This window comes from Erythrolamprus reginae, chromosome 2, assembly GCF_031021105.1.
Source record: "Erythrolamprus reginae isolate rEryReg1 chromosome 2, rEryReg1.hap1, whole genome shotgun sequence".
Classification (NCBI taxonomy): Eukaryota; Metazoa; Chordata; class Lepidosauria; order Squamata; family Dipsadidae; genus Erythrolamprus; species Erythrolamprus reginae.
This window is the reverse complement of record NC_091951.1, coordinates 144,881,384-144,908,291: the sequence shown is the minus strand read 5'-3', so window position 1 is coordinate 144,908,291 and position 26,908 is coordinate 144,881,384. Positions and strand designations below refer to the sequence as shown.

Sequence of the window (26,908 nt, the reverse complement as noted above, 5' to 3'; positions counted from 1 at the left end):
TAAAGATAACAGCTGACATGTGTCAATGCAAATTTATATTACAGACACCTCCAGGTATATTAACCCTCTTCAGTGTTGTCACATGAAAAGATATATTTAAATATTTATATAATGTGAGGGGGTGCACTCTCTTCTGTGACATACTATATATTTATTTATTTCTGTGGCCATCCACTCAACCAGTTTCTCTCATTGTTTAATGCTGAGGTGTAGTCCTTGACTGGCCAGACTTGTACTAATTTTGTCTGTTAATAAACAAGCCCTATCTTTCAGGTTCCAAATAGAAGAATAGCTTAAATAAAGCAAAGAGGATTATTATCTTTGACATACGGTACATACAAAGAAATAACAGGAGTTCTCCCATGTCTCTGGAAGGAGAGTCCAGCATGGGTTTAGCTCGAGTCTTATTGGTAGGGACTGAGTTATAAATTAATATAATTATCATATTAATTAGGTACCGCCCCCTTGCTGCCCCTGTACCTCAGTTTTAAAAAACTCAGTCAAGGAAGGGACTATGAGTTTTTTACTCCTGAGGGAGAGTAATCAATTTAATGAATAATAAAGAGAACTAACTGTTAATTTCCTTATTAATGTTGTTGTTTTATCTTTGTGCAGGTAACAGAAGGTTTGGGGTCTCTGCCCTCCGCGGGCAGCACCCCCTTCGGTCTCCTTATGGGGCCTCTTCTCCCCGCGAGTACTGCCCTGAAGAGGAGAGGATGGGCTGCAGGTCCCTGTCCCCCGAGGTCAGACCTAAGGCTGGAGGCGGCCTTAGCTTCTCCTGCTTCAGGAATTCTGGCCATACCCCCATTCCAGCCTCTTCCCTCTTCAAGAACAGCATCCCCTGGATTGCCCTTGGGGGCCATGGGCACTGCAAGTGAAAGGGATTGGTCTCCTGACCGCCAGGCCTTGCCAGGCCCTCCTCCACCTTCATCTCTCGCTAGGCCAGATAGGCCTGTTTCAACCAGCCATAATGCCTATGGGGTTTCTTCAGGGACACAGGCTTGTGCTCCAACAGCAACGTTCATGCCAACAGCTGCAGGGCTTAGATCCCAAACTGATGTCTGGCAGGCCTTCCCGCCATCCCTGCAGGACATGATTGCCAACGTTTATGCGCAGGGAATGGTGGTTGGGGCCCAAAGTGTGACACCTCCATTACCACAGTCATACCATCCCAGGGACCTTTGGTCAGCACCACCGCCCCCCCCTGGGCTAGATTCGCTTGCGGGAGACACCGGGCTGCTGGAGGGGGACAGTGAGCATGGGAACAATGAACTGTCTGACGATGAGTATGCCTTTCCAGAGCAGCCAGCTCCCGCGGGGCTGTTTAAGCCATCATTATTTTGGTTGCTCTTGCACAAGGTGAAACAGACCTTGGATGTGCCAGGTGCGGCTGCGCCTCCGGATGCAGGAGATGGGCTTAGAACTTCTGCTTCCCTGTGTAAGGAACAGCCCAGGGAGTCTGATACCGTACCTGCAATGGAGATATTCTTAGAGAACATCAAGCGCACCTGGCAGCACCCAGCAGCGGCACAAGGCCCCTCCAATGTAGAGCGTTGTTTCTACACATTTGACAACGAGATGGAGAATCTATTGCAGTTTCCGCCAGTGGACAAACCGGTAGCCACACTGGTGTCCAATGCCGCCTTTCCCTCCGAGACTGCGGATAGTCTCAAGCCTGATGAGAGACGGGCCAAAACCCTCCTGAAGAAGGCCCATCAGATGGCAGCATGGGCCCTACGGGCTGCATCAATGGCATCCATCTTTAATAGGGCATCCATCATGTGGATCCAGGAGGTTCAGGCTCGGATGGGACCTGAAGATCCTCGTCTCAAGCAAGACCTCAATAAGCTCCTGGCTGCGGCCGAATTCTCGGCGGATGCTACCTTGCACGCGGCGAAGTTTGCTGCAAGGGGTATGGCCTCTATGATTTCTTCTCGACGCCTGCTTTGGCTTCGACATTGGCAGGCGGATGCCAAGTCGAAGTGGCGCCTGTCATCTGCCCCTTTCGAAGGCACGAAGTTATTCGGGGAGGTGTTGGAGGCCGTCCTTGTGGAGGACAAGGATAAGAGGAAGGTCCTCACCAGATCCTCTAGACGCCAAGATCGCAGTAGCACCCCGTACCGACGCCAGCAGCCATTTCGATGGGACCCAGCTTCCGGAACTGCTCCGGCTTCCAGACCTTATTCACAAGGTCAATATGGTCAGTCCTATTCGTACCGAAGCGATAGGACCTACTTCCAGGGCCGAGGCAGAGGATATCAGCAGTCAAAACGGCCCTTTCGAGGTTCCAACCAGCGAGGTTTCCGTGGAGCCAAGTGACTCCACAGGGCAGGTCCCTTTGGGGGGGAAACTCCAAAGGTTTTGTACCGCCTGGACCACCATAACCTCCGACGCTTGGATTTTGGACACAGTGACCCGAGGGCTCCGCCTCGAATTCTTATGTATTCCACCTACCCACTTTGTGCCCTGTCCAGTGCCCGCCGATGCTGCCAAACGGGCATTGCTGGAACGGGAGATCGCCCATCTTCTAGAGATCCACGCCATCGAGAAGGTACCAGCCCACATGGAGGGCATGGGGTTTTACTCCAGGGTCTTCGTAGTACCCAAGGCATCGGGAGGTTGCAGGCTAATTTTGAACCTGAAGCACCTAAACAGGTACGTGTTATACCGCAGGTTCAAATTGGCCTCCCTTCGCACTATACTCGCGTCAATCCGACCCCGAGATCTCATGTCATCCATCGACCTGAAGAAGGCGTATTTGCACGTCCCCATCCATCCGGGACACCGAAAATACCTCCGGTTTTATGTCCAGGGGCAGCACTACCAGTACCGGGCGATGCCCTTTGGCCTAACTTCCGCACCGCGTACCTTTAACAAGCTCCTGGACTCGCTGATTGCCTCCTTACGGTCCCGATTGATAAGACTAATCGCTTACTTGGACAATATCCTCTTACTGTCCAGGGATCTGGCGACCTCGCGACAAGATCTACGAGCCACGTTGGCACTGTTGCAGGAACATGGCTTTACAATAAACGAGGGAAAGAGTCACCTTTCACCCACCACCAATATTACTCATTTCGGCGCGGTGATAGACACCATCACCATGGAAGTTTACCTGTCATTAGAACGACGGCGCAACGTTCAGGTCTTAGTAAACAAGTTGCAGCATCAGCGTATGGTAACGCTGGCCCTTTTATCCAAGGTGCTGGGGACACTAGTGTCATGCGTGGACATTGTCCCCTGGGCACGGTATCATTTTCGCACGCTACAATGGACATTGCTCCCATACCAGAAAAGGCGTGTGAGTCATACACACAGATTAGTTGCGGTAGGAAGACGCCTGCGAGACTCCCTGAAATGGTGGCTGTCCCGGGCAATACATCAAGGGTCTCCCTTTGGCCACTTACATCACGTCATTGTGACCACGGATGCCAGCCTCCTGGGTTGGGGAGCACATGTGGACCATCACGTAACTCAAGGGTTGTGGCTTCCCCAGGACTTGACTCCAACGAATATCAACTTCCTGGAGCTGAAAGCGGTACGCCTAGCCTTGCTAACCTTCACACCCTTTCTTCAGGGAAAGCATATGTTGATTCGTACGGACAATGTCGCGACCAGAGCGCATCTCAACCACCAGGGTGGGACAAGATCTCTCAGGCTGATGGAGGAAACTCGACTCCTATTCGACTGGACGGAGGTCCACCTGGCATCTCTCCACGCAGAACACATTGCGGGGGAGACCAATACTCAAGCGGATTGGCTCAGTCGGCAAACAGTGGATCCAGGGGAGTGGAGCCTGACCCCGCTGTTGTTTCAGCAGGTGACCAAAAGGTTTGGCAACCCGACGGTAGACTTGTTTGCGACTCCGTACAATACCCAGCTTCCCCGGTTTTATTCCAGGTTTCCCACGTGGGGAGCCGAGGGAACCAATGCCTTACACCTTCCGTGGCCCAAGGAACTGCTATACGCCTTCCCACCAACACCACTTATCCCCAAGGTGATAGAGAAGATTATAGTGGAACAGGCGGAGGTCATCCTGATTGCACCGCACTGGCCGCGGAGGGCTTGGTTTGCCGACCTAATGGGACTCTCAATTGTCCAACCCTGGAGGATTCCGGACGACCAAGTCACCCTCACTCAGGGAGCGATATTTCATCCGGAGCCACAGTGGTTCCATCTGACCGCTTGGCGCTTGAGGGGGACAGATTGAGAACCTGGCATATTCCTGAGAATGTCATCACTACGATCCAGTCGGCCAGGAGGCCTTCAACAACTAGAATTTACCAGGCTACTTGGGCTGCATTCGCCACCTTTTGTAGGGATAGACATCAGCGACCGCAGGATGCTAGTGTGGTCGTGGTGTTGGGAGTTCTTGCAATCCGGTCTAGAGAAAGGGCTGGCTCCCAACACCTTGAAAAGGCAGGTGGCGGCCTTGGCAATGATTATTCGACCTGAAAATGGTGGTTCGTTGTCTCACCATGCCTTGATCAGGGACTTTTTGAAAGGGGCTGCCAATAGGCATCCTCCACCGATACGACGTTTTCCTACTTGGGACCTTACCATAGTATTACAAGCGCTCACAGCGCCCCCATTCGAGCCGCTGAGGACAGTACCTTTAAGGATGTTATCCCTTAAGACAGCGTTCTTGGTGGCCATTACATCGACACGACGGGTGTCGGAGCTATCGGCCTTGTCAGTAAGACCGGACCTTTGTACCTTTCATCCTAATAAGGTGGTTCTCCGTTTAGACCCAACGTTCATACCAAAGGTCAACACCCATTTTCACCGGTCACAAGAACTTGTTCTGCCAGATTTCTGTGTGCATGGATCACATCCGCTGGAGCTTAAGTGGCATAAGGTGGACGTGCGCAGGGCTCTAAAGCTCTATATTAGGCGCACTGCCCTTTTCCGCAAGACTGAGGCTTTGTTTGTTTCCTTTGGTCAACATCGATTGGGCCTCAAGGTGTCTTCGCAGACCATTAGCCAGTGGTTGAAGCTTTGTATAACAGAAGCGTACAAAGCAGATTCCCGGACATTGCCTAGGGGAATCACGGCTCATTCAACTCGTAGTGCCGCTACTTCAGCGGCATGGGCCACACAGGCATCGATAGAGGACATTTGTAGGGCGGCCACGTGGGCTTCTCCTACCACCTTTATACAGCATTATAAACTGGACACATTTGCTTCGGCCGAGGCGGCCTTTGGGAGGAGAGTTTTGCAGCAAGTGTGTGATACTACTAGGACATGATTCAATGATATCCCTCCCTGGAACTCTGGAACTTGGGTATATCCCATGCTGGACTCTCCTTCCAGAGACATGGGAGAAGAACCGTTGTACTCACCTGAACAGTCTTCTCCAGGTCCTGGAAGGAGAGTCCAAACCCTCCCATTGAACCATGGACATTGTTGCATTTAGTTAATGGTTGTGGTTGGTTGTTCAATAAAAATTTGTTCTTACTTGAATTCATTTTTTAAAACTGAGGTACAGGGGCAGCAAGGGGGCGGTACCTATTTAATATGATAATTATATTAATTTATAACTCAGTCCCTACCAATAAGACTCGAGCTAAACCCATGCTGGACTCTCCTTCCAGGACCTGGAGAAGACCGTTCAGGTGAGTACAACGGTTCTTTTACTAGTCAAATAAACAACTGAAGAGAAAATTAAGATACCATATGCTTCATTAAAGAGACTGCATAATCATATCCAATTTTGATTCAACAAAAAGAAACCATACAGGTTAAATCTTAGTCCATGCTTACGCTGACTTGGATGTCTTCTTTTTTAGCATCTTTAATATATGTATAAACTTGACACATCTCTTCACAAGATAAGGAATTTATTAAAATAATATTGATGCTATGGGTTTACTTTTAATAAAGTAAAGAGGAAGAGCTAGTAAGGTACCGTAGGAAAGTACTGGTAAACCTGGAAACAAAGAATTTTGCTAAAGTGAGCACCAGAAACCTTGAAACTACCTTGAAAATACATTAACAAATGTTCCGAATTCTTAATATACAATAATACATGAAGTTTTATATAAATAAATAAATACACAATTACAAACATTAAAGGTGTACTTTGACTTCAGTGAGCACAATTCTAACCTAAGGCTATGGGTGAGTCAAATCACCAAGAAGAACTGTACCTGTGGCCATCCCAAATCGCTCCATATTTTGGTCCTTTCCTTAAAAACCTTTTCTAATTTCGGATAAGGATATGAATGACTGCAATAATCATTTAAAATATATTTTAGTACTATGGCAAAAATTGTAGATTTCACATACTTGACTCAAAGTTGTACTTACCAATTTCACACAAATAATTAAAGGTGGGGAAGCATCTTTGAAATGAATAACTGGAATTCTGGGTTTGGAAGTTTCCTGAACAAGAGATCAGTACATTTCCTGGTCAGTTTGATATACTATAGCTATCCCTTTGAGCGTATTACAATGAAAAGCATAGTTTCTAAAATAGTTTCTGTGGTTGCCAGTTTTCCTTTATACTGCTTCCTTGTTAGCATGTGGTTAACCAAATCTCCCTTTTTTCCACTCATGGCTTTTGCATCATTATCCTGTTGCAAAATACCTAGTTTTTGAAATTCCATGTGGAGTATGCCTTTGCAAAAATACTGAATTTGATCAACGCATGGCCTGGATGCAGAAGGTAATCCTTTCCCCCCGTTTTGTCTCTAGAACAGTGTTTTTCAACCAGTGTGCCACGGCACACTAGTGTGTCGCGAGACATGGTCAGGTGTGCCGTGAAGCTCAGCAAGAGAGAGAAAGAGAGAGAGAGAAAGAAAGCAAGAGAGAAAGAGAAAGAAAGAAAGCAAGAGAGAGAGAGAAAGAAAGAAAGAGAGAGAGAGAGAAAGAAAGCAAGAGAGAAAGAGAAAGAGAGAGAAAAGCAAGAGAGAGAGAGAGAAAGCAAGCAAGAGAGAAAGAGAGAGAAAGCAAGCAAGAGAGAGATAGAAAGATAGACAGGGAAGGAGGGAGATAGAAAGAACAAAAAAGAGAGGAAGGAATGAAGAGAGAAAGAAAGAGGGATGGAGAGAGAGGGGAAGGAAAGGAGAGAAAGAGGGAGGAAATAGAGCAAAAGGGAGGAAGAGAGAGAGAGAATTTTTTGTCCAAACTTTTTTTATCCCCCACACTCCCCACCCCGCTCAATGTGCCCCATGATTTTGTATATGTAAAAAATGTGCCACAGCTCAAAAAAGGTTGAAAATCACTGCTCTAGAAAAGACAACTGAAAGGAAGAGATCCTTCTCTTCCTGTAATATTGTCTCCTAAATGCTTAAGGTTAGAAGGCTAGCTTCCAAGAGGAAATTGCCTTTCTTCTTCACAATACTTCTTCTTGTACAACTCCTTTCATTCCACTCTATATTATTTCTCCAATCAAATAACAAATCCAATTTCCTTTAATGTTGCTTTGGCCTCTGAATAGGATAATGAAGTCCTACATTCCTCCTGGAACAGAATTCAGACTTCAGTCTCTGAAGCATATTTTTAGTAAGTATTTTTTTAGCATTGTAGAAGAAATTCTACATTTCTTCTACAATTCATTCTATTCTATTGTACACTGTTTTTTCCCCACACATAGATACTTTTTGGGATGGGTGGGAAGGAACTTCAGAATCAAATTTTCAAGTAGGTGATGATTTATTTGAAAACTTAAGTTTTGTTTTTCACTTGTTCTGAAGATTCCTTTCTCTTCTACTTTATTTAAGTATGTTTAAGATGACTGTGGTTTATAAGAAGAATAAAGAGTGCCAGCTAGTGGCCAAAACCCTTCTATGGTCAATTAATTTGATGCCATACCAAAATCACGGGGTTTTGTATGAACCCATGCAGTAAATTGCATTAAGCCCATTGTTAACATCAAGGCAATTTTATATTACAAAGATGAACTATTTATAAAATATAAAACATAAAAAATAGGGCATAAAAACATGCTCTATAAAATGTAGTATAGAATATATCTGACATCTGGAAATTTTCTGAATCTGCCTATTCAATCAAAAACAAGTTTCTACTCTATTGTACATTTCTATATTTCCTGATTTGAGTCCAGATTTTGGATCCAAAAGGCACTGCATTGACATCCTTCAGTCTCGAAGGACCAATAAGGGAACTACATAGCATTTAACAATATACTCTACTTTGCATATTTAATTTCAATTTATATAGAAATTGTATTTCTGAATGAAATATATTTTCCATAAGGAAAATATTAACTCCTCGATTCCAATATATTAACAGCTTGTTGTACACTGTACTCACATAATGACAAAAACAATTTCACAAAAAATAATAGCTAAACTGGAAAAATTACCAACCTTAGATTCTTCATATATGTAAAATCCTTTTGTGATTTTATTTTTATCCACATCACAAAATGCAGTCACCTAAAGGGAAAAGGTCAACAAAAAGTAATGGTCTGTTGCTCTATTGTTAAGGACATAAAGAACCTGTTGGTTGGATTGTGGGCTATATATATGTAATTTAGCAGGCAGACCACTTAATACAGAGCTGTACTTTCCTTATTTTATTTGTTAAATGTATATAGCCACTCTTCTCACATTCTGTATTCTATGTGGGCTCTCTCATACAGTTTAAAATAACAAGTAAGTAATCAAAATTATAACAGCAAAAAGCCATTAAAATGAATTAAAACAATTAAAACCATAGTGTAGAACAAGAATCTGACACAATTAGAAAAAAAATATGATAAAGGATACATTAACTTATAAAACATCAACAAATCTTGTTTATATAGACAGAAACATATACAGTGGTACCTCGAGATAAGAGTTTAATTCGTTCCGGACCTGGGCTCTTAAGTCGAGCAGCTCTTATCGCGAACGACTTTTCCCCATAGGAATTAATGTAAATAATTTTAATTGGTTCCAGCCCTCAAAAAACTCACAAAGTTAGTCTAAATTATGCAGAAAGACATGTTTTTAATGAAGAAATGTACATGTATATATAAATGAATAATGAAGTTTCTTTCACTTAACTTGTAAACTTTCTTAAACTTTTAAATTTACATATGTTCAACTTCTCTGCCACCCAATCCTGTAGGACAGAGGTCCCCAACCCTTTTTGCACCAGGGACCGGCTTTAAGCGATCAAGAGAGGAATGGGTGAATGAATGGACGGAGGGTGGGAAGGAAGGAAAGAGGGAAGGGACAGGAACAGAGGAAGGAAGCAAGGAAACTTATGAAAGGGGAGAGTAAGAGAGGAATGAGTGAAGGGAGGGAGGGATGGAAGAAGGTGGGAAGGAGAAAGAAAAGAAGAAATAGAGGAAGGGAAGGTAAAAGAGAGAAAGAAAAAGAGCAAGAAGAAAGAAAGAAAGAAAGAAAGAAAGAAAGAAAGAAAGAAAGAAAGAAAGAAAGGGGGAAGGGACAGGAACAGAGGAAGGAAGCAAGGAAATTTATGAAAGGGGAGAGTAAGAGAGGAATGAGGGGAGGGAGGGAGGGAGGGAAGAAGGTGGGAAGGAGAAAGAAAAGAAGAAATAGAGGAAGGGAAGGTAAAAGAGAGAAAGAAAAAGAGCAAGAAAGAAAGAAAGAAAGGGGGAAGGGACAGGAACAGAGGCAGGAAGCAAGGAAACTTATGAAAGGGGAGAGTAAAAGAGGAATGAGTGAAGGGAGGGAGGGAGGGAAGAAGGTGGGAAGGAGAAAGAAAAGAAGAAATAGAGGAAGGGAAGGTAAAAGAGAGAAAGAAAAAGAGCAAGAAAGAAAGAAAGAAAGAAAGGGGGAAGGACAGGAACAGAGGAAGGAAGCAAGGAAACTTATGAAAGGGGAGAGTAAGAGAGGAATGAGTGAAGGGAGGGAGGGAGGGAAGAAGGTGGGAAGGAGAAAGAAAAGAAGAAATAGAGGAAGGGAAGGTAAAAGAGAGAAAGCAAAAGAGCAAGAAAGAAAGAAAGAAAGAAAGAAAGAAAGAAAGAAAGAAAGAAAGAAAGAAAGGGGGAAGGGACAGGAACAGAGGCAGGAAGCAAGGAAACTTATGAAAGGGGAGAGTAAGAGAGGAATGAGTGAAGAGAGGGAGGGAGGGAAGAAGGTGGGAAGGAGAAAGAAAAGAAGAAATAGAGGAAGGGAAGGTAAAAGAGAGAAAGAAAAAGAGCAAGAAAGAAAGAAAGAAAGAAAGAAAGAAAGGGGGAAGGACAGGAACAGAGGAAGGAAGCAAGGAAACGTATGAAAGGGGAGAGTAAGAGAGGAATGAGTGAAGGGAGGGAGGGAGGGTAGAAGGTGGGAAGGAGAAAGAAAAGAAGAAATAGAGGAAGGGAAGGTAAAAGAGAGAAAGAAAAAGAGCAAGAAAGAAAGAAAGAAAGAAAGAAAGAAAGGAAGAAAGGCAACTTCAAAGAAAGGCTCACTGAGCATCTCTCACTCTCTCTCTCTTTCTATCCCTCTCTTTCTCTCTCTCCCCCCTCTCTCTTTCTCTTTCTCTCCCCCTCCTGGACTCTCGGATCGCTCGCGTGTGGCAGCGAACATGCTTTGGGGGTTTGGAAGGTGCTACTTCTCCTTCCCAGCTAAACCCCCAAAGCATGTTCGGTGCCACACGATTTAGCCAGGAAAGGAGCGAAGGAACGTGGAGGATTGGGGAGCTGAAAACGCCTGGTTTCAGCTTTCCAATCCTTCACGTTACTTCGCCGCTTGGAAGCTGGGAGGGGGACGGAAGAGCTAAGTGGCCAAAGACGTTCCGCCCCCCTCCCAGCTTCCAAGCGGCGAAGTAACGTGAAGGATTGGAAAGCTGAAACCAGGCGTTTTCAGCTCCCCAATCCTCCACGTTCCTTCGCTCCTTTCCTGGCTAAATCGTGTGGCACCGAACATGCTTTGGGGGTTTAGCTGGGGAGGAGAAGTAGCACCTTCCAAACCCCCAAAGCATGTTCGCTGCCACACGATTTAGCCAGGAAAGGAGCGAAGGAACGTGGAGGATTGGGGAGCTGAAAACGCCTGGTTTCAGCTCCCCAATCCTCCACGTTCCTTCGCTCCTTTCCTGGCTAAATTGTGTGGCAGCGAACATGCTTTGGGGGTTTAGCTGGGGAGGAGAAGTAGCACCTTCCAAACGCCCAAAGCATGTTCGCTGCCACACGATTTAGCCAGGAAAGGAGCGAAGGAACGTGGAGGATTGGGGAGCTGAAAACGCCTGGTTTCAGCTTTCCAATCCTCCACGTTCCTTCGCTCCTTTCCTGGCTAAATCGTGTGGCACAGAACATGCTTTGGGGGTTTAGCTGGGGAGGAGAAGTAGCACCTTCCAAACCCCCAAAGCATGTTCGCTGCCACACGATTTAGCCAGGAAAGGAGCGAAGGAACGTGGAGGATTGGGGAGCTGAAAACGCCTGGTTTCAGCTTTCCAATCCTCCACGTTCCTTCGCTCCTTTCCTGGCTAAATCGTGTGACACCGAACATGCTTTGGGGGTTTAGCTGGGGAGGAGAAGTAGCACCTTCCAAACCCCCAAAGCATGTTCGCTGCCACACGATTTAGCGGCGAAGTAACGTGAAGGATTGGAAAGCTGAAAGCAGGCATTTTCAGCTCCCCAATCCTCCACGTTCCTTCGCTCCTTTCCTGGCTAAATCGTGTGGCAGCGAACATGTTTGGGGGTTTGGAAGGTGCTACTTCTCCTCCCCAGCTAAACCCCCAAAGCATGTTCGGTGCCACACGATTTAGCGGCGAAGTAACGTGAAGGATTGGAAAGCTGAAACTGGGCGTTTTCAGCTTTCCAAACCTTCACGTTACTTCGCCGCTTGGAAGCTGGGAGGGGGGCGGAACGTCTTTGGCCACTTAGCTCTTCCGCCCCCCTCCCAGCTTCCAAGCCGCATTCGCCTTCCTCCGCCACCACGGTTCCGAGTTGGGGGGTGGGGGGTGGGTGCTGGCAAGTCCCCCAGGTCGGCTGCAGTCTTTTAAAACAGCCCCGACGCTTCTCAGCTGACTCCTGAAGCGCGGAAGTTCGCCTTTGGCTTTTGGCTTCAGGAGTCAGCGGAGAAGCGGCGGGGCTGTTTTAAAAGACTGCAGCCGACCTGGGGGCTTGCCAGCACCCACGAAACCGCTGCTTATGCCGGGCGGCTCGCCTGGAACGCCAGCAATGCCGCCCGGCCAATTGCCGAGCGGGGGCGGCTTCCCTGTGCTTTGGAAGCCGCTGAACGCCGTCAGAGGGGCGCGTCAGCGGCGGGAGCCGGACCCGGCCGCCGCCCCCCCCTAGCAGAAGCCAAGCCCCCCCCAGCCGAGCCTGGTGGCAAGCTCGCCCCCAACCCCCGAGATCGAGCGCACGAAGAGGCATCTCTCGCCTTCTGCCGCTGGTCGCCCCGCTCTCTTTCACCCAGCGCTGCTTTGGAAGGCGCGACGGGAAGAAGGAAAGCGGCACGGCGGGCGGCCAGCGGCAGAAGGCGAGAGGTGCCTCTTCGATGTGCGCGGACCCCCCCCACCCCTAGCGGAAGCCAAGGACCCCCAGAGTGGGGCAGCAGGGGAGGCGACCGCCTCTCCACTCACCAACTGCCGGGATAGGAGCCGAGAAGAGCCGGGCTGGTTTACTTTCCTTCCTTTCTGGAGTGAGCCACTCGAACAAAGCGTCACGCCCCCCTGACGCTTTTGGCGGCAAAAGAGCCCAGCGTCGCTTCGGAAGCCGCCGAAAGCGTCAGGGGGGCGTGACGCTTTATTCGGCTCTGCATCAGCTCGGGAAGGAAGCAAAGCAAGCCAGCCCGGCTCTTCTCGGCTCGTATCCCGGATTTGAGCTCGGGAGTCGAGCAAAAATTTCTCTCCTCTCCCAGCTCGTATCTCGAGTAGCTCGTAAGTAGAGCTGCTCGTATGTCGAGGTTCCACTGTATAGTCCTCGTTCCTTGACCAAAATTGGAATTGATGTTTATTAAATGAAGCAAATAGTAAGTGAAATCAAATTATCATTATTTGATGATGATAATAATATGCTTATTATTTTACTTCAGCTCTTCTTTATTTTATAGACCTGTGTGAGGGTCATAAATGCAAGGATTTATCACAAAGTTACTTTTTCATTACTTTTGTAAGTCCAAACAATCAACAACAAAGGCAGTTGCTAAATGAAGACAACCCCTTCCTCCTCCCCGCCCCCCCCATAAACACACTCCAATCCATACATATATCTTATGGGACTTGAAATCAGATCTACATAGAGGATTTTTCATTTAATCTATAAAATGAATATTACAACAAAAATTGCAGAATATATGATTAATATAATAGTATAGATGCTGTTGTGATGGGTTCCAGGCCCGTGTTCCCTCTAATTTTTCTAATTAATTTTACTACCTACAGAAAGCCTAAGAATTAAAAAAAAATGTATGATTGCGCTGAAATATACAGACTCATGATAGAACTACAAGGGTAAAAAGATTCAACTTATTATAACACATGGGAAAAATGGTATCAGTGGATACAAAGAAAAAATATAGATATTGTAAATATGTAAATACAAATGTAAATATGATGAATGAAATAAGACAAATTGCAATGGACTAATGTTTTAATAAAAGATGAATACACTGTACACATGTAACAAATGTAGAATTGCTCAAGAATGTATTGTGATTTTTATTTTTAAAAAGATTTGAAAACCAATAAAGATTACTTTTTTAAAAAAAGAGATACTAGTAAGGAAAATACAAACTTTCATATATTTTATTCTTTAAGAATAGTCTTTGTATTGAAGAGAAAAATAAGTGCAATTTTTTCTATATTAGTACAGTCTCCTTATGCTCATTACGTGACATTCTAACTGGGTGGGTTCTGGATCCTTTTGCTCTTGGTTTGCTCAGGGTCACGCAATGTGCACAGCCCACAGCAATCAAAAAATAAAATCCAAGCAAAATCCAAGATGTTGGCGCCAATGGAGACAGAACCAGTTCCTTGATGTCATCACCAGATTACTAACGGTTCTAAAGTATTGGTTAGAACCAGTAGGAACAAACATCTGATTCTAACACAGTATTTACTAGCACCATCTTGATTATGTTTCCCAGGTGCAAAATGTTTTCAATTGGAATATAATTGCAGATCTCTTGAATCATGGAAGAGTTTCTTCTAGAACTACAAGGCCATCATCTATCGATCACTTTCTCAGAAATGTTATATGAATCTGACCACACACAAAGATTTCCAAGGTCAAAGGAACATTTCTTCAATAAAAAATTTGGGCAATGGAAACTCATCCCCCCTTGCACTGAACAACCCTCTTAAATGTATGGCTAGTTCTGTCTTAGCGGATTGAATAAAATAGCAAGAAAGAAGGAGAAGAAAGAAGGAATGAAAGAAAAGTGCTAATTGTCAGAGCCCCAAATAGCATCTGAGAAATAAATCAGATTCCAGTCCATTTCTCTAGACCAAGGTTCAATTCATTAACAGAGCCATGTTGATTACACTGTAGCCATACCAATACTAACTTCGTTCCAGTACTCCATCCAGGTTAAGGTTCACCCTTCATCCCCACACCCACAAGTTCATCACGTGGACCAGTACAGTTGCAGGAATTCCACTGACCTCCTTTGTACATCCGCTGGTGCAGAACAAAGGATGACCTTGGGACTCTAAGAAAGGAATTTGTTGTGACTAGTAATTTTTCCTCTCATTCAACCACCCCTCCCAGGACCCATGATACTATTCTACTGTGGCAGGCCAAAGTCTCTAACTATAAATGATGGCTTCGGCCTGACACTAATTTCTGCGAGTACCCAGCCCCTATCATTGAGCTCTACAAACCAAAAATAATTCAAAATAACAGGACAAATAATTCCAATGCTGCAAATGTAACACAGCAAGCCACTGTTGTGCTTCAATGCAATTGACATTGGAGATGGACTTCAAGTGGGTCTTGCGCACAGGCAGTCATATTCTGAAATTTCTCAGAACAATAAGCACCAATAAGAGAATCCAAACTACAAAGGAAGGGATTCTTTCTTTTGCTTTATTATAAAAAAGAAAGAAAGAACCAATCATGTTTTTTTAAAATAATATTATTTTTAAGGCTAAGATATTCGAAATTATTATGTCAGCAATATATTAAGGAATATGATGATGCTTTGTTTTGCAAGGACAATTTCCTGAATTGTCACATCTTTATATATCATTCCTTCTTCCCCTTTTCAAATGAAGTACAATAAAATATGGGCATATACATGAGGCTGTTTGCATAAGTGTATGAATTTAAACATATAATTTATGATAGGTGAATGGTGATAGAATAGCAGCTTTCCTGACATATTTTATGATATTTGAACCAGAATAGCTTACATGTATTATCGCGTACAATTTTCTGGACAGAAAACTGTGCAAAGTTGCACATTTTCATATGTGATTGTGGGGTACCATTTGTTCAACTGAAGGATAGAATTGTTCTTCCCCCCCCCCCCCCTTTTTCTCATTAAAAGTGCTTTTGCAATCTGAATGGCAGAATTAAGTCATAAAATTCATGATACTCTTAACATTCATAATACTGAACCTGGAAAGACAAGCATAAAGCAGACCTTTAAGCGTCCCAAAAAAGATTGGTTTTCTACAGCTGCAAGCTCAAAATGAATTGGATGCTTTTTAAAAACAAAAAAGGTCTGTTCAGCTTCAGTCTTGCAGAAATGCTACAACCGTGCTCTGTCAATCCCTTGAATTTGAAAAAAAGATACAGTTAGGAACCCAGTTTCTTAAAACTATGCACAATGGCAACTATAACAGAATGGCTGTTGTTACAATAGGGTGGTCCTTGAAATGTTATCAACTTTCTAAAAAATAGATTCCTAAACCTTATCCTAACATTTAAGAAGAAAACATGTAACTCAATAAGTAGTAACTCTGCCCACGTTTCGCCAACACTCCGCTGCCTGCACTGGTTGACGATCAGTTTCCGGTCACAATTCAAAGTGCTGGTAATGACCTATAAAGTCCTACGTGGCATCGGACCACCTTCTGCCGCACGAATCCCAGCGGCCAATCAGGTCCCACAGAGTTCGCCTTCTCTGGGTCCCGTCGACTAAACAATGCCGTTTGGCGGGACCCAGGGGAAGAGCCTTCTTTGTGGCGGCCCCAGCCTTCTGGAATCAACTCCCCCTCGGAGATTCAAATTGCCCCTACTCTCCCCGCCTTCTGTAAGATGTTGAAGACCTATCTATATCGCCAGGCAAAGGGGGGAATAACTATCTTGTCCCCCCAGCACCAGTGTTTCCTCTAATTTTTTTTGGGGGGGGCAGAAAAGTATAGTGTCTGAGCGGCAGTCCCTTTGGGACTGGGCGGCACTCTTTCCCTCTCACTCTTTCCCTCTCGGCTTCTGGGCAGGTTTGAAAAACTCTGAGTTGATGATGATTTTTAAGTGAGCCATTGCTCACTGCTCAGCTTAGAGGGAACTATGCCCAGCACCACATTTTTTCTGACTGTAATATATGAGAATGGTATTATTGTGTAGTAATGATCGTTTTTAATATTTATGGATTTTAAATTGCTTTTAACTTATATTGGATTTGTACTTTGTATATTGTATTGCTGTTGTTGTGAGCTGCCCCGAGTCTCCGGAGAGGGGCAGCATACAAATCTAATAAAACTTAAACTTAAAATGTTTTACTACTGATTCTGTGGGAGTGGCTTTATTGGTGTGGCAGGTGAAGGATACTGCAAAATCTCCATTTCCACACCACTGCAAGGGAAGAATACTGCAAAATCCCTACTTCCTCTCAATCAGCTGGGACATGGGAAGCAGAGAATAGATAGGGATGGAGCCAGTCAGAGGTGGTATTTATCGGTTCTCCAAACTACTCAAAATTTATGTTACCAGTTCTCCAGGACTGGTCAGAACCTGCTGCCAGCATTTTGGCAGTTCCATTCTCACTGACTCAGGGTTGACTAACCCTGCCATCCTTCCAAGGTTTGTAAAATGAGGACCCAGATTGTTAGGGGCAATATGCCGATTCTGCAAAACCACTTAGAAAGGACTGTAAAGCACTGCAAAATGGTATATCAGTCTAAGAGCTATTGCTATGCTACTGCTATTTATCTTACTGGTTGGACATTTTCCCTAGTATTTCCCTTTGTTTTTCCTTTGGTTTGAACAAAATAGAATAAGTTTTCTTTTCAGTGGTTTGGAAACTACTGGTAGAACCTACAATTAAATTTCCTTTTTTTAATCCAAATCACACTTGATTTATATTAAAGTCAGTAACTGATTACAACTCCAAGATTCTTTCCATGCATGATATCTGACTTTTTTTCCCACTAACAAATTATCAAAATTAGCAGGTAGATATTGCTAGTGAAACTAGATGATAGCCACTTAGTTAAGAGATCAGTCCTATTAGTTTATGGAAACAATTCCAAACAAACCAAACATATGTGAGAAATGAGTTCTGGTTGCTATAAACTCTGCTTCTCCATGCTTTCAGTGATACAGGTTTTAGTGTTCTCTAAATGTTTGGCTCTCCAAAACTCAGAACCCATTGCCATTGGCCATACTACTTAGGATTAAGAAAAGATGAAATCAAAATCAATTGGAAGGCATCTAGTTGCTTACTCTTCCCCAGTCAATGGGAAATAGGCAATTTCCTTTGCCAGTAACATATACTACAGGAGAACATCATGGAATTCTAAAAGCAAAAAAAGAAAGAAGACAAAATCTTACACCCATCAAATTTATAGGCTCAATTTCAGCAGATGAGGGGGAGATGGTAAGGAGAACAAGAATGATAAAACATATTTAGATATTCTAATGGTCCAAATGGCCCTGAGTGTTAGTTATTTATTTGTTTATTAGGGAATAAAGAAATGTAAGTTTAGTAGCCTCTGCTCCTTTGAGGAAGAAAAGTAGTTCTGTGGAACTATTCTGAGAGGATTTTTTAAAGCTACAGCATATATGGTTGAACACTGTGAAGGGTTACTACAACTTTATATTACTTGGAGTATAGTGTCCAGTTTTAGTCACAATTAAAAAAAAAGAATTGACACTCTAGAATAGTTCAGAGAAGAGCAACAAAGATGATTAGGAGACTAAGGCTAAAACACAAATGGTTGCAGGAATTCCTGACAGTGAGAGCAATTAATCAGTGCTTCCTTTGAGAAGAGATTGGATGGTCAATTTGTCTGACATGGTATAAGGCAGGGGTTGGCAACCTTAAACACTCAGGGAACCATTTGGGAACCTAAAATTCTTCCCATGCCTGACTATTTCCTGAGCAGTCACAAAACTAGCATATATAGTTGAATTAAAGGTTTTGTTTTCTTCTGAAAGTTTTCTTTTCTTGGATTTATTTAAATTGGCCTATCAGGGGTCGAAAAGCTTAATAAATTGCATGTTGGTGGGTGTTACACATTGGCGGTTGTGATGCATATTTTCAACGACAGGGTTGCCACAGAGTGATGAAAGAGCTACCTGTGGCTCCAAAGCCACAGGTTGCTGACCCTGGTATAGGGTTACCAGCTTGACCAGAGTGTTGGACTAGAAGATCTCCATGGTCTTTTCAATTCAGTTATTATATGTCCTGCATTTCTACTATGTCCTGGGTTTTTCTGATAATTTAATATTCTGTGGATATCTTAGCTAAAATACTACAAGGAAAGCATTCCATTAATATCAAATAGTACATCGAGACAAAATGCACTCTCTTGAAATCAACCATAATTGAGGAAAGTAGGGGAGGCAAAAACATCTTTTCTCAGATTGTTTCAAAATAATATTCTGTACCGACTGGGTTAATATTTCCAGCTGTTTTTTCAATTGCCTAGCGAGGCAAAAAAGAAATCACTTTAATTGCAACCTTGATATTCTGGCCCACAGTGTTGCCAAAGCAAATGTTATGCAAAGGTCAGCTTAGAAGAATCTGAGCATCTCAGCTAATTACAGCCACACCAGTAATAAGAAAGGTTTTGCTATTCTGCAATACAGTAGAGAAAAAAAGCTGACTTGGCTGATGGTGAAACTCCAAGAATAATTCTATTCTTACAATGCTACTTCTGTTAATTTATGGTAATTTTGGGTTTCAGATCTGCATTGTTATAAAACACACAACTGATCAGGAATCATTACATCTCCTACAAACCAAGTTAAGAAAACTGCCTTGACTCATAATAGTGGGCACTTTCAACTGATCAGTGAAAAGCTTCACAAACAGCAAATTGCAGGGACCGATTGCTGTTTTTCATTTATGAAATCTCTTTTCTGGGCTCAAAGTCTGAAACCCTATCCTACTGCCCACCACTCTGAAACAATTTCATCATGTGAAAACCATGATAAATGAAAGCATTCAGGGGATTTTACAAGCATGTTGCACAACAATAGAAAAAAAAACCCGATGAAATTTCCATAGCAACAAGAAATTTTGCAAACTGCACTCCAGTGATTAAGATGACTCAACATTTTGGAGTGGAAAACCCTCTCAGCTGTAAAAGAAATAATTGTCCACATGTGTCCAGCTATCAAGCTGCTCTTATGGACAACAATCTGTTTACTTTATATTTTATTTACAGTCAAAGAAGGTGGTCTTAAACTACTCAACATAATTCATAAACCTAAGCTTGTATGTAACACTTGTGGAGTGTAAATTAAAATGCTAATCAAGCCAACATTTTTTTTCCCTGTATGGTCTTTCCTGTAATGGTTTTTCCATTGCAAAAATGTAACATCTCAGCAGCTATTTTAAACCACCTTGGATATATATTAAGGTAGAATAGAAATATCTGTGTGTCTGTTTATTTCTTAACAAATCACCATTTCCATACACTGCCTTGGAACTTACAAGAGCTATTATTTAAAATTTAAATATAGCATATAGCTAATACAATAAAATATGGAATAAATAAAATCTAGTAACAACACTTTTTCTCAAGACATTACTATTTTCTAAATTAAACAATCAGTGAAACAAATGACAAATAAAGTACAGTGGTACCTCTACTTACGAACTTAATTCATTACGTGACCAGGTTCTTATGTAGAAAAGTTTGTAAGAAGCAATTTTTCCCATAGCAATCAACGTAAAAGCAAATAATATGTGTGATTAGATAAACCACAGGGAGGGTGGAGGCCCTGTTTCCTCCCAGGAGATTCCTAGAGAGGCCCCATGGAGGCTTCTCCCTTGCCTTTTCCAGTTACAGTTTCAGAGGCTCGGGTTTTTAAGTGAAAAATGGTTCTTGAGAAGAGGCAAAAAAATCTTGAACACCCGGTTCTTATCTAGAAAGTAGAGGTATTCTTAGGTAGAGGTACCACTGTATAATGTTACAGCATTCAGAATTTTAACATGCTCTATAGATGTTCCTCTTAAACTATTTTCTGGACAATATTTGATTAGTAATAAACATTTAAAGCCAGCATATTCAGTTATCTAATTTATTATTCGTATAAATGTTGTGTTCAACATTCTGAAGTTCATTTTTGTCTGTGTGTTTATAATATGTATTACACTGCAATTTGTAATATGTAATGTATAAAAGGGCAAAATGGAACATTTTGAAATAAAAATGAATAAAAATAATGCATGCTTCATACTGAATACATTGAGAGAATGGTTCTGAAAATATATGTCAACCAGAATGAGTGTTTATTGAAGTGATGCCCACTTGTAAAATATTTGTTCAAACTTACTTTGTTCTGATTAGCTGGAGATAAACTTCTAAAAAGTTTTCTGCCCTGTTTGCCAGCATTCCAAATGGTGAAGGATGTCCAATTAGTAAGAATTCTCTCCTCTAGAAACAAGACTCGATGTGTCCAGATGGTTTCCCTGAGAATTATACAAAACAAGAAAAAGAATCAACATTATTTAGACAGTGTAATTTTGCAGTAAATAAAATGTATATGTATTGTACATGTGTGTGCTGTGTATGTATATGAATACATAATACATATATGTATATATGTCTATGTATATTATTATGCCTATTTGTGCATTGCCCAAAGGAAAGTGCTTATCAATATTATTTGTATACTATATTTACTTGCTTTTACAAATAAAATTCTTTAAATTGAATGCTGAAGACTATTTGCTTGTTATTGCTATTGTTTTAAATAGATTTCTTTGTTTGTGTGTTATCATAAAAAAATATGGTCAAAATATTTTTTTAATGTAACTTTTAATTCAAATTAAATATATCTCAAAGTATACTATCTTTTTATATGTTGTAAGCCGCCCCGAGTCTTCGGAGAGGGGCGGCATATAAATCTAATAAATAATAATAATAAATAAAAGCATAATCAATGAAGTGTTTTACATTTACATCACCTTACAGGATTATAAGCCAAAACCCTGTTAGATATGTAAAAAATATTGCACAAAGTTTTGCTGCTGGTCATCACCAATAATTACATTGTCAACTTAGTAGCTGACCAAGGTTCCCCCCAAAGGCAGCACTTTTTGATATCTGAAAAAATGTTTGAAATGTTCAAGAAACAAACAGCATACTTTTTCACATTTGACACTCTGAAATCACAGTAGAATGGCAACCACATTTATAATCAATATTATCAGCATACACTTCTGCATGACAATTAAAATTAAATTTCCTTTCTTGCTACGAACACTTAAAAGAAGGACAGAGACCTCTTTACAATAAATCAAATGTTGACAATGTAAAAGCCAAAAACAACATGCAGTACATTAGAAAGTTCATTAATGAAGTTATGACCTTGGCACTACTGCTACTACTACTGCTAAATTCTAAGTTTAATAATAAATTCCACAAACCAGCAGATGTTTCTTTATTCAAGTGAATTTTTATGTCTGAACTTTCAAAATAAAACTCCATTATGTCATATATAAACATAAGATAACATAAGCACATGCTTAGACCTATCTGAAATGTTGAATCCATATGGTTTTGGAACTGTAACAAGGAAACATCCTGCAAAGGGGGGAAATGGGTCAGAATTACAGTGGGTACGGAAAGTATTCAGACCCCTTTAATTTTTTCACTTTTTGTTTCATTGCAGCCAAAGCTGCAAAATAAAAGCAAAAAAAGTTCATTTTATTTCTCATGAATGTACACTCAAGCACCCCATCTTGACAAACAAAAACGTAGATATTTTTGCAAATGTATTAAAAAAGAAAAACTGAAATATCACATGGTCATAAGTATTCAGTAGGAGAGTAAAGAAGTGCTGACCCGGGTGTGAATCGTCCCTGAGAATTTTCCTTACCCTGTTAAGACATCGAGTCCTAGCAATTTTATCTAGTAAGGTCAGGGAACAACCCATGACATTTTGTGCTGTACTCATCGCCCTTTTTGTAATGTCCTTCAATACCATGATGCAATATGTGATGATGCTTTCTATCGTAGACCCGTTGGAGGAGGTTATCAATAGTTGTTCCACCTTGCTTTTCCGCAAGATCCTGGGGAAATATTTCTGTTGAACCTTCCTAACCACTTGGATTATATTATTTTTCCAGGTGAGATATTTACTAAGATGAACTCCCAGGAATTTGAAAGAGGAGACTCCACACAGCACCCCCTTCCCTTAATATAAAGTGGGGCAAGTTCCCCTCTCTTCTTCCAGATGTCTAGCATTATCTCCTGGTGGTCTTGCAAGTTTTTTTTCTGAGCACTATGTGGATAATTTCTGGACCTCTTCCCTGTATGCTAATTTGTCACTTCCTGTGATAAGACCCACTACAGTGGCATTATCTACAAACTTGATAATCACATTGGATGGGTCATTTTACGACCTTTCTTGCTACAGTTGTTAAGTGATCCACTGCAGTTGTTAAGTTAGTACCACGAGCTGATAAATGAATCTGGCTTCCCCATTGACTTTACTTCTCAGAAAGTCACAAAAGATGATCATATGACCCCAGGACATTGCAACTGTCATAAATATGAGTCAATTGCCAAACTTCTGAATTTTGTCATTATAGCTTTGAATGGTCACCAAATGCACTTTTATAAGTCAAATGTTGTCTATATTTAATAGCCTTAGCTTCCTTAATATATTTTTGTTCAATAGGATTTCATTTTTGGAACCTAAAAAATTAATTTATTTTGCAGCCTATATCCAACTTTCCCCATCCTTATACCCTCCCAGCTAGCATGGAAGTTTGTGCTAAACTGGAAACAAGGCATTGTTGTGACCCTAACCTGTCCAGACTGACGTTAGTAAAAACTATTTTATAATCTCTAGCTAGTTGATAAACTCTAATCAACAACTTCTAGATTGGGTTTTTAGTGTAATTCAGTATTTCTTTGGACACATCTTTACTCCTACTGATTGAAATGGAAAATAGAGTAAGCAAGCTTTTCTGTTCTATGTCTAAATGTGTCCCATATCCTAGAAAGATTTGCCTAGTTTCAATGTACTGTTTTTCCAAAGTTACTAGGCCAAGGCTACAAAGGCGTTAACTATAACTGAAAGAGGTTTACAGATATGGCTGATGCTCTACCCAAATTTTCATCCAATTCTACCTGACCAGATAGTTGAGATAATCTCTAATTTGTCCTGGGAAAACTCTAAGACTGTAGACTTGGAGGTGCCTGAACAGTTAGTTCAGGATTTCATAGTCTCTTTGTGTGATATAGTACTATATATATTATGTGATCTAGTGCAAATAACTAATCATTAAATGCAATGGCAGTACTAAAAATGTGTTGGAAAAAAAGACAATAGAATTACTTCTTGACTATAAACTTCTTTAGAAATCCAAGAAATTTATAGTAAGATTTAAAATAAAATAAAAACAGAATATAGAAAGGGAATTAACCTGGAGAGAATTATGAAATGGAGAAAGAAGAATAGCTCCTTCATTTCCTGAAATGTCTCTAAAAGCCAAAAGGTTGGGACAAATACCGTATTTTTCGCTCCATAAGACGCAGTTTTTTTCCTCCCAAAGTAGGATGGAAAATCAGCGGCGTCTTATGGAGCGAAGATGCAGGCAGGGAGGGGGGGAGGTGCTGGAGCAGAGGGGGGGCGGCGATATACTCACCAAAAGTGTCCCGCCTCTGTCGCCGCCTCTCCTCTTCCCAACCCCGAAGAGAGCCACGCCTTTCGGCCTCCAGAAGTGCTGGGCCGGGGGACGCTTCCACCGCGCAGGTTTAGGAGGCGGAGCGGCACCGGAGGAGCGTTGGCGGCTCCGAGCCTTTGGGAAGGCTACGGGAATCGCTTCAGGAGGCGGGGAGGTCTCGAAGACCCAAAACCCAGCCAGTCGCTCACAGCCGGTCGGAGCTGCCCGTCCGACACCTCCGTCCGACCCGTCCGATGCTGGCGCCTCCCTCCCTCCCTCCCTGCCTGCCGGCCCCTGTGCGCCCCAACCCCCCCGAACTCCCGCAGAAGGCAGTCCCCGTTCCTCCCCCCCCGCTTGCCAGCTCTCGCTTTGGTGTTTCTCCGGTGGAAGCAAGGCGGTTGAGTTGCTCCGAGGTTCTGCTTCCAAGCAACCGTTTGCCGCCTCCCCGCAAGCCCCCTGCCCGAAGCTGTAAGCGCGAGATCCTGGGGCGAGGGGGAGGCGGCAGTCCTGCGCTTTGCACTGGGGAGGTGCAGCGGGGAACCGGGGAGGAAGCCACCCCTCTGTGCTGGGAGGGAAGAAGGAACAATGTTCACTATCTCCCAGGACCACCAAGCCCTCTTCCAACAGCACATGCGAGGCTCCTGGCCTGCCAGCTCTCAGCTTCTCATTTCTGCTTTCTCTCTTTCTCTCTTGCTCTTTCATTCTTTTTTCTTTCTTTCTCTTTCTTTCTTTCTTTCTTTCTTTCTCTTGCTTTCTCTCCTTCCTTCCCTCCTTCCATTTCTTTCATTCCCCCTCTCTATTTTTATTTCTCTTTCATTCTCTTTCTCTTTTTCTTTCTTTCTTGCTCTTTTTCTTTCTCTCTTTTACCTTCCCTCCTTCCATTTCTTTCATTCCCCCTCTCTATTTTTATTTCTCTTTCATTCTCTTTCTTTCTCTCTTTTTCTTTCTTTCTTGCTCTTTTTCTTTCTCTCTTTTACCTTCCCTTCCTCTATTTCTTCTTTTCTTTCTCCTTCCTACCTTCTTCCCTCCCTCCCTTCCTTCAGTCCTTCCTCTCTTACTCTCCCCTTTCATAAGTTTCCTTGCTTCCTTCCTCTGTTCTGTCCCTTCCCCCTTTCTTTCTTTCTTTCTATGTTTTTTCTATTTTCCTCCTCTAAAATCTAGGTGCGTCTTATCAGCAGGTGCGTCTTATAGAGCGAAAAATACGGTAATTTAAAAAACCAATTTTTATGATTGTTCGAAATCTTTTAAAAAGTTGGTCACAGATAGAATCAAAATGCTGGAAGGATAAAACAGAATTCGTATGTCTCTACATTATAAAACTGAAACTTGTCTTGGAGTATTAAATATAGTCTCTACTAGAAGCATCTGTAAGGAATGGAAAAGACAGTATTTCTATCACCATAAGAGCAACGAAGACATGTCTAAGCTAGCTTACTTATGCTTGTCAAGATTCTTTGATTCTTAACAGAAATTTCCTTATTGTTTAAAATTTAATTCTTCCTTAGCAAAAAATTGTGGCTTTTGCCAAACCCCTTGATGTGGGAAAGTGGGAATTGGGACAAGACCAACTAATCAAATTCTTTTGACTTTTCACCTATAGTAAAATTTATGCAGTACTCTCCTCTCTAGAGACAAAAGTCTAAATATTATACTATAGTCTAGCCAAGCCTATTAAAAATGACTCCTTAGTAATTCAACTCTATTTAGTTCTCATTATTATCTGTTTAAGTGAATACCTGAGCAATACTTTTAAAGTGCAATCTGCACCAATCACTACTGCTGCAGGCAAAAAGTAGCTGGGGGAAGCAGCACAGACTAATAAAAAGGCCCTTCTCCCTGTGCCACAGTCCTAATCAGGATGGGAGCTTCCAGAGATGGCTTATTATCATGAAAATATAAACTCACTGTTCCCATAGAGAATAGTTTGGCCCTTAGGCAATTGGGTTCCTGTACTGAAACTTAAATGCGGTGAGGTAAGGAAGAAAATATGTATCTAAATTTGCACTCTGGCCCTCACATGCTCTTTTCTGCAAGGGTTAAGCCAGAAAGTCTGTACCATGAAGCTTTATCTTGGGAATATTTTCATAGCTCCAGGTTGTGTCATAAGGACAAACAGTGGGTGGATCTTCAGTTCATGCAGAGAAGTGTGTGACTGAACCTTCAGGCTAATTACATGATAATTACAGATGTGAGTTCTGTGAAAACCTGTAATGAGTGAATCTTAATGTTACTAATATTGGTAAAATATGTTGCTTAAGGAGTGTCAAAAGACAGAAATGATTTGGGGATTTCCCCTTAGGGTTTCCGGTTCACCTAGGTTGTCTTGTACACTGAGAGCTGTTCCCAGGGCCAGTAGCTGGGATTCCTGCCTTAGGGGATAAGGGAATGCCATTTTCCCAGATTCCCAGAGCCAACACAGGTGCAAGGAACTGCAGCAACTTGCAAGCAGCAATTAAAGAACTGTTTGAAACAATATGAAACTAAAAGCAGTTCTTAAAAAGTTACATAAACCACCTCCAGAGAAGATTCTCACTGGTTAATTTCAATTTTCACACGAATTTCATAGCTAGAAGCAATAGCAGTGTGTCATGAGGACCAGTTGGAGAACCGAACTGGGGCTCCACAGCTTATAATCTTGAAGCAAAGTAACTTTAAATTATGCTAAAAGGATAATATATTCTTTGCAAATTCTTATACAGTGGCACCTCTACTTAAGAACTTAATTCATTCCGTGACCAGGTTCTTAAGTAGAAAAGTTTGTAAGCAGAAGCAATTTTTCCCATAGGAATCAATGTAAAAGCAAATAATGTGTGCAAACCCATTAGGAAAGAAATAAAAGCTCAGAATTTGGGCGGGAGGAGGAGGAGGAAGATGAGGAGGAGGACAGTCACTGCCGAAGGAAGAAGGGGAGGGGAGGGAAATCAAAAAAATCCAAAACTTTAAGGCTTTAAAAAAAAAAGAGGGACTGAGCGGCGAGGAGGAGCAAGTGC

At 42.3% G+C, this 26,908-nt stretch overlaps 1 protein-coding gene across 3 annotated transcripts in view; it reads right to left on the bottom strand.

Annotated features, from left to right (window-relative positions):
- The window catches only part of B3GNTL1 (UDP-GlcNAc:betaGal beta-1,3-N-acetylglucosaminyltransferase like 1), a 207,561-nt gene that overhangs the window by 26,614 nt on the left and 154,039 nt on the right, over positions 1-26,908 (bottom strand). For all 3 annotated transcript variants that reach the window (XM_070739756.1, XM_070739757.1, XM_070739758.1), the window contains exons 9-11: positions 20,576-20,711; positions 8,334-8,402; positions 6,310-6,384 (exon numbers count right to left, since the gene is read on the bottom strand). In XM_070739756.1, the coding sequence (XP_070595857.1) occupies positions 6,310-6,384; positions 8,334-8,402; positions 20,576-20,711 (280 nt within the window). The remainder of the gene's footprint in view (positions 1-6,309; positions 6,385-8,333; positions 8,403-20,575; positions 20,712-26,908) is intronic.